General features: G+C 40.5%; 2 protein-coding genes across 3 annotated transcripts in view; both read right to left on the bottom strand.

Annotated features, from left to right (window-relative positions):
* Nucleotides 1-2002: 2002 nt before the first annotated feature.
* On the bottom strand, nt 2003-14807 carry BUB3 (BUB3 mitotic checkpoint protein). Of its 2 annotated transcripts, XM_038181547.2 has the most exons (9): nt 14697-14807; nt 14350-14462; nt 12183-12377; nt 11276-11345; nt 9781-9932; nt 6544-6702; nt 4933-5110; nt 4360-4576; nt 2003-2344 (listed from the first exon to the last, which is right to left on the bottom strand). In XM_038181547.2, the coding sequence occupies exons 2-9, from the start codon at nt 14356-14358 to the stop codon at nt 2335-2337; spliced, it is 990 nt and encodes a 329-aa protein (XP_038037475.1). In that variant the 5' UTR covers nt 14359-14462; nt 14697-14807; the 3' UTR covers nt 2003-2334. The 2 variants fall into 2 exon arrangements, with proteins under 2 accessions (XP_038037475.1, XP_038037476.1); XM_038181548.2 differs by lacking the exon at nt 2003-2344 and having other exon boundaries at nt 4356-4576.
* Nucleotides 14808-15431: 624 nt separating this feature from the next.
* Nucleotides 15432-17112, bottom strand: part of HMX2 (H6 family homeobox 2) — a 6162-nt gene continuing 4481 nt past the window's right edge. The window contains exon 3 of the mRNA XM_027460685.3: nt 15432-16318. Coding sequence (XP_027316486.3) covers nt 15774-16318 — 545 coding nt within the window. The 3' untranslated portion in view covers nt 15432-15773. The remainder of the gene's footprint in view (nt 16319-17112) is intronic.

Genomic DNA, 17112 nt, shown 5'->3' with positions numbered 1-17112 from the left:
CAGTACACCCTCTCCGTTCAGCTGCTTGTCGCAAAGATTTGTGCCAGGATTTTTCTGCCTTATGAACCTTTACCTTGACCCATGGTTCTAGAAGACAGCTTTAAAAAAAGGAAGATTAATCTCACAAAAAAAAAAAAAAAAAAAAAATCTGTATTCTCACATCGCATATACCTAGTTGGGCCAGGGACAATTGTATCCCTCAGCAACTCCTGTTTCTCTCCTTGTATGCCAGGTTGCCTCACTGCTACCTACAGGCTCTAACTACATAAAACACCAACACGCCACAACAAATTCTCCTACCATTTTTAAGCCAAAACATAGTTAAATCCAATCTCTCTCCTGCTACATACTGAAGACTACCTTTGTCCATGGCAGAAGCCTTAGTCCTTAGTGCGTCATTAATAAAAGGGTTTTTTTTGTTTTTTCCCTGATGCTTACCAATGAAAAATTGCACAGGTGGTATCATTTCCTCATGTTACATTACAGGTCTACATTGTTAGCCAAACCATTTGGAATTCCTCTCCTTTTTTCCCCCACTTTTAGGTGTTACTTCACTTTGTTTCCTGTGCTTAATAAACACTTCTGCCCCCTCTCTGTTTCACATAATCCCTTCTTCACATGAAAACCACCTTTTCATTATTTCCAGCCTAATTCTGCCACCCCACTTTACTTATTTGGACCCATCTTCATTTCAGGTCTCTTTTCTACAAGCAAGTTCACTGTTGCGCTTCTAAGTATTATCAGAATTCCTTTTTCTGTAGGCTCAGTCCTATATTCTGCAATATAATTCTGTTCCCATGTTTAGGTCCCAAACCTAAAGCATCATCCCATTCCTCCCAAAAATCAATAAATAAAAACACACCAAGATACTATCATTCCCCATGCTGACATCAGGTGTTTAACCTTTGCCCAGCATCCTGTAGTCATTAACCCTCAATGCAAAAAAAGCCAATGAAAATTGGAAGAAATAGGGATGGTGCACATCTAGCAGAGCAGAGACTGGGCACTACTGTAGTGAGGGCATTTTAATTCAGGAAGATCTTTGTTTTCAAACCTATCACAAGCAGTTGATACTATCAAGGAATTCATCTCTAGCTCATGACAAACTAGAACACATTCCACACACAACTCATTTACTATCTCCACCTGGTAACAGCTCAAGCTTGTTAGCTTTCTGTACAAAGTCCGGCTTCCTCTCCCTCACCACCTTCTTTGGAATGATCTGTTACTCTTTCTGTTGACAAGTTTGTTTTCTTGCAGGTAATAAAGTACTCCCACTGGCTATACAGGCACTGATATCTCAGAACAGAAGAAACTGGAAATGTAGCATGAATCTAATGACCATTCTTTTCCAAAATACCCACACCTTGATCATCTTTGATAAGCCTCATGCAGGAGTCACATTTTGATCTGCCTATGATCTTGCTATTTTGATTACAGATTAGATTTCTTACCATGTAGCAAATGAGACACGGAGGGAAACAGCACACTTGCATGGTTTTCGGATCCATTCTTACCCGTTTCATTTCTACCTTCCCACTTGTGATGCTCCATAAATGCTGAGCTACCAGGTCAGACCAGCAGACTCAGAGCAGACCTCTCCACTGTAGGTGGAAATTCCCCATTTGTTTCCCTCTACCCTCAATTTTTCCCAAGCATCACTAATTTTAGGCTTTTATGGAGTATTTAAAGAGAGGAAAAAAAAAGAAAACAACCAGAAGTATTGTGTTTCAGTTCTTTCCTCCAGAAGTAGTTAATGGTTCTCCAGTACTGATCAAGCCATTGAGACAACCTGCTACTTACTCCTAACACAAATTCGTGGCCCTGTGGAAAGTCTCTCTAGAGAGCCAACATCCATAGGGAAGGAAGGTAATCCCAGTTTGTCTCACTAGACAAATGTGAAAGGTTAAGAAATTTACCATAAGAAATATCTAGAACTTGAGAATACTGATAGGTTAAAGGTTTGGCTTTAATGCATACTTCATAAAAAGATTACACAAAATATTTTCAAAAACCTAAGTATATTTATTGAGCAATAATAAGACAATTGCAAGTTTTCATAAAAATGGTACTACAAGATGCAGTGAGTTGTAGAAAGGTATATGCAAAGTTGCCTACAGTTCTGAACTACTTCAGCTACAAGACAGCACATAAAGAAAACAATTATAAGCAGGAAAGTAACAATGGACTAGGACACAGTACAGCATACAAGCAAAAATTTATTCGTCAAAAATAGCTTCAGCACATAGACTGTTCTTCCCACTTCTACTCTTTTAGCTCAGTCTTGTTAGCAGGTGGGCAACTCTTTTGTAGAGAAGAAAGATCACCAGAAGTCTAAGTAGACCTGAAATTTAAAAAAAAAAAAAAAATGCATTTCAACAAGCAATTTTCAGAGTAATAAGGAGGTAAAACATTCAACATTTTAAAATGCAGAGATAAATAGACAGTACTAAATTATTAGGTATTGTATTGGTAATCAAAAGCCTGACCTTGCCAAGTTTTCTTTATAACATATGGCACCATCCTGATGCATTTAACAATTCATTGTGCAGAAATGTTAAGTGATTCAACTTAATATGCAAAAAAAAATCACTATGAAACAACTAAAACTACTAGCCTTCTGTGTTAAGTAACTTATTTTTAGAACAAAACAGAGATGAGACACTACTGCAACATTTAAATATATGCATCATTCTTAGTGTCCTAAGGTTGGCACAAGCAACTTATAAATGTCAGAAAAGCATATAAACCTTGTTAATGTTTTCAGAAATTCATTTAAAGATAGAAACAGGTCCAAAAAGATGCCTGTCTAAATGCATTGCAATTACGTTACAATTATTTTCCAAATACACAGATATGTTCTGTCTTTTCTCAGCTCATTACTGACTCAAACAATTTGCCCTTCTGGGATCAATTGTTTGCTAATAAATAATTGTTTACAGTCACAAAATGATATTAAGGAGTATTCTTATTAGTTTTCCTTCTACAGCCTAATAAGATTCAAAACTAGCTGATTCCCAAGAGTCTAACCTTAACCTTGCTGTGTTTAACAGCCCAGGAAATGATGAACCATCTGTTTCAGAAAATAATGGAGGGCCAAGAGGAAATATTGTTTAATTGTAGATTAACCTCCTCATACGGCAGAATGAAGCATCTACAGAATTAGCAACCATAACTAGCAATGAACAAAAATAACTGAAAGCAGCTCTTACTATTACAAGCCCAACAGCAGCAAGTATTCTTGCATCACCTCTTTTTTGCTGAAATCCTCCCAAATGTATGTAACAAATAGAACCTGATCTTTAACATGACTCTGAAAAATCACCTTTGGATTTATTTTAAATGAGGAAGCCATAGAAATAAATACTGGAACGGTTATGAACGGTTTCCTTGAGTATCAAAGCCATTTTAAAACAAACATCTCCAAGGTAGAGATGGTGTGTTTATTCCTTTGTAACTTTCACCTCACATCTCTACAGCGAGAAAATGGCTGCTCCGAAGCAATATGCAAGTCACTGGGGGAAGGGGGGAAAATGTTCCTGGTTTTAAATTAAAGAACTTTGATCACTTATGCACGGCTACTGATGTAGCTACTTATGATAACAGAGACAACCAGATAAAGTGTAAGATGGTTTGGGTACTAATACAGAACAAAAAAACAGTAACAAACCACAGGAATTTGGAAATAAAAATACCTATCCTGCACTAGCATAATGAAAAGCAGTGTAATTCTGCACCGTGGTGGCATTTTTTCTACGTAACGCTCATTCCAAAACAAGCTTAACAGAAACCTTTTACCTCCATCAATCAGTTTGCCCCATTTTGACAGCAACAATGATAGAAAAGTGTGTTATCAGAGGGCTGCAGCCAACTCCAATACACAGGAATCGAGAAAGCTGTTCCTTGATTTTACACAACCTTCCCAGCACAGTAGCTAGATTCACTTCTGACTGAGGCAGCTAGGTGCATACTCAGCGTCTAAAGATTTCATTAATTCTAAGTTCCAAATATCCAAACACTGTAACATTTACTCAAATAAATTATTCTTGAATTCTTCACTTAATTCTTGAAGCAATGAGCTAGCAATAACTCCACAGCTTCATATAATAGCACCTATTCAGAAGGGATAAGAGTTTGACATTCTTCTCCTACTAAACAACTAGGCACAATTTTATCCATCAGACGTCTATCAACCTACGGATATTGAAAGCTTGGGCGAACAAGATAAAATCAAAACCAACCCTACTGTCAAGCTGCACTATCTACTGGCATCAATAATGCTATTCATGAATTTAGGAAAATTAATAAATCTTGGGATGAATGCTCAGAAAGGCTCAAATACAGGTGAAGCATACTCACTTAGGTTTTGTTTCTGCATCTGTCACTTGGCGAATATAGATACCATCTTCAGGATGTTCAATGTCATCCATTTCATACATATATGAAGAAGCTATTGCAAGGGTAGTTCCATCATTGCTGAAGGCAAGTGATGCTATGCTCGTGGGATACCGATGGAACTGACACAGACGCTTTTTATTAAATGGATCCCAAATATTTACAAATCCATCAGAACCGCCTGAAAAATAACATTATAAAAAACTGTAAATGATAATTGAGAGAATGGCAGTAGACACACAGTAAAGAAAAAAAGAGTAATGATACACTAAAGAAAAAAATAAAACTACACAGACTTACTCTGTCAAAACACAGGATTATACAGTCACATTATTTAGTAGAGAGCACAATGACTATTTCCTGATGTCTGTTAAAGGAATTAACTCCCACTACATCAAACAATTTAAAAATTAAATGCTCAAAGCAAGAATACAATTCAAAGGCTTAAAAAATAAGGCATATGAAGTAAAGGCCTGGTAAATCAGAACTATAGGAATTGAAGCAAGTGTTACAAAAAAAAAAAAATATCTACTCTACCTGTAGCAAACGTGTTGTGGACGTTATGGAAAGAAATAGCATTAACTGGATAGATCTGCTCAATATTGTTCTCCTTCAAACGATGACATTTGAATGCATATTTCTTCTTCTGTATTTCTGGACTTGGATCCAAATATTCCACTGCAACACGACCTTCAATAGAACTCAAAACATAACCCTACCAAAGAAAATTGAGATATGCATATTAGAATTCAGTAAATAGAAAAAAGACTGCCATACAACTTATCTTATAACCCTCTAAATTCAAATAAATGACTCGTAAATAGTCTTTAATTGTGTATAACAAGTGGTTTATTTTGTTACCACAGATCCATGGAATCAGCAATAGAATCTGCTTTTGAGAAGTAATGCAGAAAGCTTTCCAAGAGATTTTTATTGTACCCTAAGTTTAAGCTTATGGTGAGGATTTTAATTACCCCTGCAGATCCAAATGCAAGTTGCTATGGGGGAAAAACATTAACAGTTAAAAGCCTTCCAAAATTTGTCCACCTATCCTCCAGGGCCTAAGTATCTTAAATATTATAGATACTCCAACTATTTAGTTTCAGAATTATATTGAATTAAATTCAGAGCATTAAACTAAATGCTCGAAGTTACAATAGCATTTTTGGTGACACTGATTATAAGGGTGTCCACACATCCAGTTCCTTACAGCCCCTTAGAGCAACTTGATGCTTTTATTATAACTTCTGACTCAAGCCCTTAAGCGATCTTCTCAGAAAAAGGATTATAATGCTATCTAGCTACAGCAAGCTTCTTCAGAATCCACAGCACAATATAATCTGGAAGATCAATTTGTTTTACTACAACTGGAACTGAAAATGCAAGGAGTGTTCATGCCAGTTCAAGAACAAGTAACTAGGTCTCCCAGTGTCTGTACCAGAATCATGTACATTGGAAAACTCTCTTCTAAATTAGTTCTTGCTTTTGCCAGAAAAAGCAAATCTCGCTGTACTTAAAAAAAAAAAAAAAGCTAGAAATACCACAGATACGCCATGCTAACCTGCATGGAACAGCTCTACGATCAGCTAAATTGTACAATTTGCCCTAGATAACAGAACATGGATACTTAAGTGCATGACACAGTCAGACGCGAGAAAATTCAAAAAAAAAATTCACATTCATCTAGTTTTAACCCTGCCTCTGTTCACATCCTGTTGAAGAACCTAGGGCTACAATGCATAAAGGCTGCTGAGCAAAGTCTGTCTTCACCTTTTCTACTGCAACTTTGTGTGGATTTGGGGTTTTTTGTTTGGTTGTGTTTGTTGTTTTTTTTAATTTGGAAGACTATGTATCAGCATCGTAATGCATTAAATAAGCAATTTGAAAAAGGAGACAAAAACTGAGAGAAGGTAAAAATAATGTGCTGGTAAGTCAGTGGCAAACATTTCAAAGTTATGCTATACTTCCAAAAAGTTTACCTGGAGCAAGGAGTCTCAACACCATTTTCTTTCCTTAAAACTGGATTATGAAATTTGAAGACCAGAAGTATTTTTAAAATGAGAGAACCAGTCAGCTTAAAAGAAGTAAGTCACCATTTTTCCTGAAGAACATTCCACAGAAATATAATTGCTGAGATGGTTCTCATACCTGCTTATTTGGAAACGCTCTGATACAGCGGGTCTGATACTTCAGACTTGATTCTCTTCGCTGCTGAACGTAGCCCATGTTCCGCAAATCCCACACCAGCACTCTCCGACCTGCAGTCCCCACAATTAGTCTGTCTCCAGACACAGAAAGCGTGTACACCTTTTCAGAAGAAAATGACAGTATTTAACACTTATTAGTCTGGATATCCATTGTTCATTATACACAATCAGGTGTCAGCAACATGCACTACAGGAAACAAGTAACATGTGCAATGAAGCGTGTGGCTCTAGATTTCCCTTTTGCTTCAATTTATAACACAAATTTGGAACAAACTGTAGTAGTGTGCAGTTAGTTACTTATTAAAAAGCAGATGTAGCACTTCAAAATCTTACACCTTTAATTCTACACCTAGCATATACCTTAAAACCAAACCCAATGCAGCATTATACTCCATAAGACTAATTTACAAAAGCAACATCAACAAAAAAAGAAGTGAATATGCACTAGTAAAACTCTAAATTTCAAGCACATTCATTACATTACCAACCTGGAGACTCTGATATCTAAACAACCTTCCACACACGAGATTTTTTCCTTTTGTTGGTATTACATTCTAAATGTTACATGTGTACAGAAGAATATATGTACAATTCAAAAGGTAAATCTGTATTATTTGAGTTTTCCTAAAAAAATATTTAAGTATTAAACTTACTGGATAATTCAAGGCAAGAAGATGATATGTACAAAGTAATGGGTGAAAAGGAAGGTGCAGATTTTATCTTTACTTGGTATGCACATCTTGCATTATCCACTATCCAATCATGATGTTGCAATTTAGTCCTATAAAACCACTTTTGTTTTTCCTGTATCTAGAAATTGTTTCTTTTTAGACAGAATACTTCAAACTGTATTTCATGTTAATAAAGAGAAATAAATTGCAAATAATTTATTAAAAAATGGTGGTTTGTGTACTTCAGTAAAGCTAAGTGAAATTGACTGAAGAAATATGCTTGATACCCTTAAAAAAAAAGCAATCCACATCTTGGAATTTTTGCTCAACTCCAAAAATTGGCGCAGAGGTTCTAATTTTTATTTTTCAAAGTTCTCATTAAAATATCCAGCATATAAATCATTCAATTCTTAACTCTTACTTGTGATGTTGTTAATCTAAGTTTAAAAAAAAAAATAGTCAAAAACTCCATACTACCAAATGATAAATTGTTGATACACAAGCAAGATGGAATCCAGCTACTCCCAGCTGCCCTGCCACTGAGCTGCTCACAAGAGCACGCTATCAGGGCAAGCTTTTCAAAAGTGATCTAATGCAGCTAAATACATAGGCAACAGATACTGTATATACCTCTGAAGAAGAATTAAAAGCATAAAAGATCTGGTATCCTGCCAGGATTCGATTTACCTTTGGCATGTACTCGTACCATTTAACTCAAGCACATAGTTTCATTTTCTGGTTTTCTGATAAAGTCCAATAAAGCTATTTGGTTCTGGTAAGTCCACACCAAAATGTTAGAAAAAAACAATTTGTTTCTTGGTGTACTGTAAACATTTTTGGCAATTAATTTATAAGTTAAAAAAAATATGAAGCTATCAGCTACCTGACAGGTCCACATATGCAAAAAAAAAAAACCTCCCTTTAGCCAATCTACATTCACTAGGCTTGCATTACTGCTCTAAACAAACTGCAATTATTGAATTTCCCTCTCAAGACTGATGTCTGAAGATAAGAGATGTCTTAAATGCTTGTATAAGAGTAGCCTAGAATTTCTGATGACCCCAATTGCCAAATCCCATTTAACATATAAAACAGACTTTAAGCTAATAGTAGTTAAACACTAACATTTTCAGATCTCCCTTGCTGTTGATGAAAAATTTATCCCAAAATGTTATCATATAAACAAAGTGTTTGTACACATGTACAGAAACAAAGGCATAGAAGAACATTAAATATCTTAAATCTTCTTTACAAACTGATGTCACACCTGTACAGTGAGTATTCTTTCTACACCACACAATCATCAATCAAATGAAACCATTGTCATGCAGTTGAGTAGGTGTACACATTTATCAAAGGCAGTATTAAAAAAATGACATAATGAACCTCGCTGAGCCAATAAGCAGCTTGATTCACTGTGGCTGTCCGTTATACGATATTCTGTCGGCAATTCATCACAGTTCTTTACATGCTACATACAACTATAAATCAAAACTAGAAATAATGCAATTACTTTATTCTGAACAAAGGTCTTGCCAGAAGTAGATTCGGCTATGTTGTGACAAAAGTAATAGCTATTTAGATGCAACAGGGATCGTAAGGATGGCTCCTATCACTTGACAGTACATTGTGACAGAGCTCAATAAAATTTTAAAAAGGTATAGGCAGAAAATATTCACATGCAAAATTAACCAGCAAGCCAAACTGTGTTTCACAAGCTAGAAGAAAGGCAGAATTTTTTTTTCTATAATTCTTTCAGTGACACTACTATAAGTAGTATAAAGATTAGCAAACCATATTGGCATTAAAAAAAAAGTTTAAGAAAATATATTTTACTTCTCTTTGTCTCTCCTCAGCACAGAGGATTTTAATACTGGATGAATGTCTGAATTTACTAGACATTATTGCAATGACAGGTAAATTACAATACAAGAAATTACAATTCAACTTCTGAGTACTAGTCAGAAACTAAAATTTTAATTCAGGAAAAACACTCACCTTCCTACTGTACCCCTACATACATTTCAGTGCAACTGGACTTTATTACTGCCAGGACCTTATGTCCAAAAGAGTTAATGCTTAAGGAAATCACTGAGTGCACATTACAACAGTCAAGCCAACCATTAACAAGGTAAGACAAGAATATCAATGGTTGCCTCAATTTCACATGCTGTTTTTGTTAGGATTTCTCTCCTCAAACTTGTTTTAAATTTTAAGATTTTTTCTAAGTGCAAAGAATTAAGTTTCGGTCCTATTGATGAAAGCACAAAGTCTTAATCTAAAATTGTAACAAATTCTGAATATTAGTATTTAAATGTAACATTTACATGATAATTTACACATTTGAAAAATTACTTCTAAACTTTTCAAATTTATTTCTACATTTAGAAGTAACTTTTCAAATTGAGCTCAGTTTAAGAGCATGCCTTGTATGGTTACCTGTATGACAACCACTCCCTGGATATATTACTGAACGCTTTACCTGGGACACAGTATCCAATGCATACCTTTTCTGGTTGAGAGAAGGTTCCTGCATTACAAGGTGTTCTGGGATCCCACAGCTTAACTGTTTGATCCCAGCTTCCAGTCACCATGACATTCACTTCTGGGCAATACTCAACACATCGGATAGGTGCATCATGGCCACCAACAAGGTTTTCTGTAAGAAAATACAACTTATAGTAACTTCATTGGCTCCACAAGCAGTCAGCATAAAGACTTTTTTTTAAATAAATTTTTAAAAATACACATTACTGCAGTACAAAAGTATATTTTCTGGCATTCCCATGGATATAGTGAAATGCTAGGAGCTGCTTTAAAAGATGGTTCAATCTTCAGAATTACAACTTTTGCAAACACCAGAAAAGTTAAATTTAGACTTATGTCTCTTTATATTATGAAAGGATATTAAGAATTTTAGGCAGCCACATAAAGATCTTCAGAAGTAGACTTTAGTATCCAGTATCAAATATCACCACTTGTGACGCAGACACTAACATAGAAAACAATTTGTGTATATACTAATGTTATGGCAAAAATAAAGTGATTTAATATTTTTATTAATTTGTGGTACATATAAACATCTCTAATAAGTCACCTATGCTAAAATTAACTTTTTTTTTTTGTTACTTTACTTTGCACACAAGTTGTGAAGCCTGGCTATTGGCTAGTTCTAGCAACTCAATTTGTATCAGGCTGATAAGCGTTTTTCTCTTTCACACATTTACACACAAAAAGAAGTTGGACAAACTAGCTCCATATTTTTCAACAATGAGGCACTGTGCTTTGCTAGAGAAGAATGTAATATAAGGTCATGAAGTCTGACAAAGCAAAAGCTTTAAGTTCTCTTTGCCATTTTGTCTAACTACAAGCCTTTAAAAAATAACATGCTCTGTTTTAGGACAGCTCAGCTAATCGCCCAGATGTGAGACACAGCGGCCTACAGCACAGCAGGATGTGATAACCAGAAATCCCATTCAAGATGTCCTCTAACAAGCACCTACCCAACTTTCTGGCAAAGCACCAAACCCTGCTGTCCTGCTAGATGGCACTAGGAAGGAAATGCCAGGAACCATCAGCAGGATGAGGATTTAACTGTTTCCTTCCTTTCCATTTTCATCTTAAAATTAGGTAGGAAAAAAAAAAAGAAGAAGAAAAACACATGCAAAATGCCTCAATTAACATTAATCACTAGAAATGTTTAGTTCCAGCCCTTCTGTTAAAGGTGCTACAGTACAATCTTCAATTACACAGTAAGAAACACTGCCTTGTTCAGTGCCCTTGACAGATTTACCATGGCAATCAGAAAGGGCTGCGTGACTCCTGAGCACAATGACAACTTAAAGCAAGAGGACTATTAATAAATAACTGAACAGCTACTACTTAAAGCAAGTATCTCTCTTTAAAAAATAAATAAATAAATTTCATTCTTGTAAGTGTGTCAATCTGAAGCTCAGGTCACTTGTTTCAAAGAGACCAGTTTAAAAAATTCAATCTGCTCACCTTGGTCCGTGTTTAGATCGTGCATTTTCAGTTGCTGATCTAATCCTCCACTCCAGGCATGGGTAGGATCCTATTAAGCAAAAAATTCACCTTATGATATGCACTAAGTTTCTTTGGCCACTGTACATTTAACCACCTAGGCACATTCAAAAAAGGACTTCTTTGCAAGATTTTTGTGAAACTATAAACCATGTGAGAACCTGTGTGTTGACCCATGGTGTGATTCTAGCTATGTGACAAAATGTTAAGTGAAAAAAGCACAGTCAAAAAATTAAATTGATCCTTACAACATTCAGTAACACAAAGATGAAGTCACTGGAGGACATGCCACAATACAGAGCAAGAAAAAACACACATGCTATTTGAAACACTCCATTTCATGTTATTATACATAATAAATAATAAGCGAAAACAATGCCACTGATTAACTAAAAAAAAAAAAAAAAAAAACATTCTGAAACATATTTCAAGACCCACACGTTAAAAATACAGAAACCAAGTGTTTGGTAAATGGCTCATTTGGAACAATGCTGTGTTTCCAAAACAGCCCAGTACGAGAAGGTTAAAAAGATAAGAATGGCTGTGGGCATTCAGCGTGAACAATGATTTCTGGGTACATACTACTCTTAGAAACACGCAAACAATTTACCACATCATTGGAAAAACAGCATAAACCAGCTGAACTTACTCTTGTCTGCCACTTCTATGAGAAGGAAATTATTTGTGAGCCTGCATCCTTCGCAGGAAACATATATTTAGAACAAACGTGTTTGTAAAAAGAATAATCAGCAGAAGCAAACTATTCTTTTTGACCTAGATTTCAGATAGGAAGTATGCCTTTAATTTCATGGACTAACAATTTAACATGTGCACAGTAGATTTATAAAATAAAATAACATGCACTTACATAAAAGGCGCAGTCAAGGACAGGCCCTGAATGTTGGTATTTGAGCCGCATGGTGTTGGCAGGAACATCATAGAGACGGACAGTGGTGTCCCAGGACGACACAAGCAGAAACTGGGATGTATTTGGACTGAACTTGACTGATGAAATGCCATCATCTGGAGTTTGATTGAGCTTGAACTCGTTTGATCCTGTCATCTGAAGACAGTAAAGAGCAGATATATTTTAGTGGTAACAAGAAAATAAGCCCAGAGAGTTAGCTAGCTTACAGACGCATCTTAAAGCTACTTTAAAGGAATGCTGGAAAGTTTCTTAGTCTTTACACAAAGTGCAGAACAAACAGATTGCTCACAAAGTCACAAAATTGAAGATGCTTATCACTGTCTAATATCTCAATGAATTCCTCCCCATACGAAAAACTTTAAAATTTAAATACCAAATATACTATAGAGTAATAATCATAAGCTTTTTGTACTGTTTACCTATAAATCTAGATTATCGCCATATATTCCCACTCCCACTACACTGTCTAGGCAGTTATATATTTTTTAAAGTATTTATAAATTATTCTGAAACTGAGGAAGTTTTAAAAACAATGTGCAGGCAGGAAAGAATCTGATTTGAAAACTCAAAAAAAAAAGTGTTCCTGATTCCATGTGACTTTCCTGATCTTCCAAGAACTGCAATTGGATAAAACGTCAAATAGTTTCTGGTTTTCTGTAACCTTCCAGTACTTCAGCTTCCTTAGTTGCTACAAAATACTTCCACTGAATAGCTTTAAGATTTTTTCTAAGATAGGTTTTAAAAAAAAAAGTAATATAACAGAGGAAAACTATGCTTCGTGGGATACCAAAATGCAGAGCAAATACATAAACGTGATGTAATAGGAAAAACAGATCAAAAATTTACTGACAGATCGATGACTCTAAAGGCAATTGTCACACAGTCCACAGGACTAGTTAGTTATATGCACACACGAAAAAAAAAAAAAAAAAAGTAGAGCTGAGGCTACAAGCAGCAACTATCCGCTAGTAAATCAGCGCAAACCTTACAAATGCTCTGGATGAAGAAACTGTTTGTTACATGCACACCAACAAAGCCTCCAAACCTTTTTTAATGCTTTCTAAGGCCTTAACAGCACATTTCCTTTTCTCAAAAAGGGCAGAGAAGTCAATTAGCTCTGACTTTCTGTAACACTATCACTCCTGGCTTTCTGTGTACAAATGCAGAGGTGAGATTTTGAGAATGAAAATGAAGAGAGACTGAGTAGGTGAAATAAGATGAGGTTCAAATGTAGCACACTGTGATTGTCAGCAACAGCCATCAAGCTGTACAGTAACATAAGCGCTGTACATTCTTACACTACAAAAAATTCTTGATGGGAAACTTTGGTAAAGACATCCTTCAAAAAAAAAAAAAAAAAAAGAACACAGGCAGAAACCCATACTATAATTACTCAAATGTGAAGTGTGAGTATAAGCACTCTTAAGAACAGGAAATAAAAACTACATTCCTAATCCCTTTTTTCAGCTTTGTTGTGCAAGTACTTGGCTGAAGGACACACATCTGGAGAACCCAGCGCACATACTGACATTTAAACTCTAGTAAAGGATTCATCAGCATCTTTGTTACTCTTTGAGTAATTAAATGTACATCAGTGGTAATTTCAGGTGGATGCACAAAGACACAAAAACTAAAGGAATTAGGGACTGGAAGGACTTTACTGGACACTCTAAAAGCCTTGTCTACTCAACAGAAAACTGAACAAACGAGTGTTTGAGGTGTCTGGTACAACAGTCACAAACCACCCATAAAGCAAACAAAAAGCAGCGATACAGAACGCGAAGAGACACGAGAGACCCTGGAGCTATTTTTAATCCAGAAAAAACGGTAAATTAACAACATCAGAACGCAAAGATCCCCTACCTGTCACCTACCTTTACAGAAACCACACACAAATCGCACGGGTTCCAGAACCGCGGCTTACTCAGGGGCTGATTTCCACGGAGCACCGAACCCCCCCCCCTCACCCAACCGAACCCCGACCCACACCCCGAGCACGGCAGCCGGTTCCTAACACCGGCACTACACACACAGCGCAGGGAACCCCCCCACAGCCCCCCCACAGCCCCGCAAAGCCCCTCAGAGCCCCCCCCCGTGCCCCCGGTACCGTTTTCATAGTGCCGGGCTCCTCTCGCCGCCTCCGCGGCCGCTCCCTCGTGCAGCTGCGAGGCGCTGTGGCTGTGGCTGTGGCGCTGCCGGTGCTCGGGCGCTGCTCGGGAGCTGCGGGGAACGAGCGGGGTGAGGGGGGGGGAACCGGGACCGGCCCTGCGCAGGCCGCGGCGGCCGCTCCGCCTCCACAGCGACGCGGCGGGACCCGGCGGCCACCACCAGGGCTCGGGATGAGCCCCGGAGCCCGGAGCCCACCCCCGAGGCCCCCGAACCCACCCCCGGCCCCGGCGCCCCCTCCCCGGCCCCCGCGGCCCGGTCGCGGCCCCGCTGCCTCCCGCCCCTCACCTCAGCGCCTGCAACCGCCGCCGCCGCCGCCGCTCTGCGCACGCGCGCCGCCGCCGGCCCCTCCCCATTGGCCGATTCGAAAGGCGGAAACGCGCGCGGCGCGGCGCCCCGCCGCGGGGCATGCTGGGGAGTGTAGTCCTCGGGGGGGTGTCCCGCCCGGCCCGGCCCCATTAGGGGAAGAGATCAGCGGGGGGGGGGGATCCGAAAGCAGGGCCGCCCCCCGCCCCGAGCCGATATTTGCGATATTTACCATATTTCTTACGATATTTATGATATTTCTTACCATATCTATCACATTTCCTGCGATATTTGCGAATTTTCTTACGATATTTATAAATTTTCTTACGATTTCCATGCTCTTTCTCAATATATTGACGATATTCTAACGATATTCGCGATATTTGTTTCGATATTTACGGCTTTTCCCGTATTTTCGATATTTTTTGCGATATTTACAAGATTTACAGGCCGGGATCAGCAGCTTACAGTATTGATCTCCATAGGGAAAGAAGCTCCCCTCGTCCCTTCTTGCTTCCACCCCTTGGCCATCCCTTCACCTCCTCTCTTTGTCCGGCCTTTTTTTCATTTATTTCTCTATTTTTTGTTCATTTTCTGGGTTTTTTTCCCCCTTCACCCCCAGTCGTGCACGGTGCCCCCCCACCCCGTTCCACCCCCAGCGCTTCGGAAACACGCGGCCGGGAGCTGGCAAATTTACAAACGAGGCTTAAAACGTTTTATTTCCTTTAAAAATATGTACAGATCTGAAATAACGCTTTTTTTTTAGTTTTTTAGTTTTTTAGTTTTTAATAATTAATTTTCTTTTCAAGTGGCAGGACGGCGGAGAGAGGGAGGGGAGGTGGGGGGGGCACACACAGGGGCCGTGAGGCTGCGTCAGGCCGCTTGCGCCCCGTCGGGGCCCCCCATTTTGTCCCTCTCCGAGCTCCCCCGGGGCAAACGGAGCTGGGGAAGGGGCCGTGGAGCCCCCCCAGCCCCGACCCTTTGTGCCTGGAGCCCCCCTGCCAGGAGCCCCCCAGCCTGGAGCCCCCGTCCCCGAGCCGCCATCGGGGCGGGAGGCGCTCAGTACTCGATCTTGTTGTAGAGGTTGTAGAGCGGTAAGGCCGAGAGGTTGCTGCCGGGGTAGTAGAGGGGCGCTGGGAAGGCGAGGGAGCGCGGCACCGGCACCCTGAGGAGCGAATTGTCCCTGAACACCAGCGGCATCCCCACCAGAGTCTGAGCCGAGGCGTGCGCCATGTTGGCGGCCTCCAGCTCGGCCGAGAGCTGCCGCTTCCACTTGTTGCGGCGGTTCTGGAACCACGTCTTCACCTGGGTCTCGGTCAGCTGCAGGCTGGAGGCCAGGCAGGCCCGCTCCGAGCTGCTCAGGTAGCGCTTCATGTCGAAGGTGGACTCCAGCTGGTACACCTGGCTGCGGCTGAACACCGTGCGCGTCTTCTTCTTGGCGGCTCCGGCCTGCCGGTCCCCGCCGTCGCGCTGCCGGTCCCCGCAGGAGGGCGAGGAGGGTCCCAGCGGCTTCTCCTTCTCCTCCTTAAAGTCCTGCTGTGAGGGCGAGAGGAAAGGCGGCCGCTCCGCGCTGCCCGCCGCCGCTCCGCTCCCCTTGCTGCTGCCTGCAACAGAGCCACAGCGCGGGGGTCGCATGGTGGACGGCACCGGTGGCCCCCCCCGACGGCATGGGCACCCCGATGGCTAAGGGGTGAGAGGAGCCCTGGGCGATCAGCCGCTGTTCCCGGTCCCAGGGGAAAAAAAATAAATGGTACAATGCCAGGGAAGCTGTAAGAGGCTGTCCTATAGGTGTCCTGTCGTTATGGGGTCGGAGGGATGGAGGGGTGGAGGGAGAGGTGAAGGGGTGGATGAAGGGTGGAAAAAGGGGTGGAAGGATGGACTGAGGGATGAAAGAAGGGATGAAGGGGTGGATGGAGGGGTGGAAGAAGGGATGGAAGGATGGATGAAGGGATGGAGGGGTGGATGGAGGGATGCAGGGGTGTATGGGGGGGATGGATATGCCCACCCCGCAGAAGGCAGCAGGGTACCAGGTTAGGGCTGCCTCCCTTCCCGCCGCCAGCCGCCAGATCTGGCTTTATAGCCCCGCATTTCACAGGCCGTTTAGCCAGAAATAATGCTGAAAACAAACACCTCTCTTCCCCTTCCCCGAGCGCTGTAAATAAGCCGCATGTGAGCCAACGGAGCGCTGTCAGCCGGCACATCGAGCGCGCCCCTTCGCCGGGGAGAGGAGAAATACCCCAACCGGGGTGGCAACGAGGAGGAGGAGGAGGAGGAGTAGGAAGAAGGATCCTTCCCTCCTCGGCCAAGGACACCGCAAATCCGTTTTGCCCCAAAAGCAGCGGGGCTGCGGCCGTGCCCCCCCCCCTACACACATCGAGGGCAGGGCGGGGAGGCCCCG

The sequence above is a fragment of the Anas platyrhynchos genome, chromosome 6 (genome assembly GCF_047663525.1).
Source record: "Anas platyrhynchos isolate ZD024472 breed Pekin duck chromosome 6, IASCAAS_PekinDuck_T2T, whole genome shotgun sequence".
Classification (NCBI taxonomy): domain Eukaryota; kingdom Metazoa; phylum Chordata; class Aves; order Anseriformes; family Anatidae; genus Anas; species Anas platyrhynchos.
Note: the sequence above shows the minus strand (reverse complement) of the source record. Positions and strands in the feature narration are given on the sequence as shown.

Bases quoted from the DNA above. Each gene is read 5' to 3' on its own strand.
- BUB3 (XM_038181547.2), bottom strand. The intron at 11,346-12,182 runs GTAAGTGCATGT...TTTGCTTAATAG, and splicing joins TCCTTGACTGCGCCTTTTAT to GATCCTACCCATGCCTGGAG. The intron at 4,577-4,932 runs GTAGAGTAGATA...GTTATTTTTCAG, and splicing joins CCACAACACGTTTGCTACAG to GCGGTTCTGATGGATTTGTA.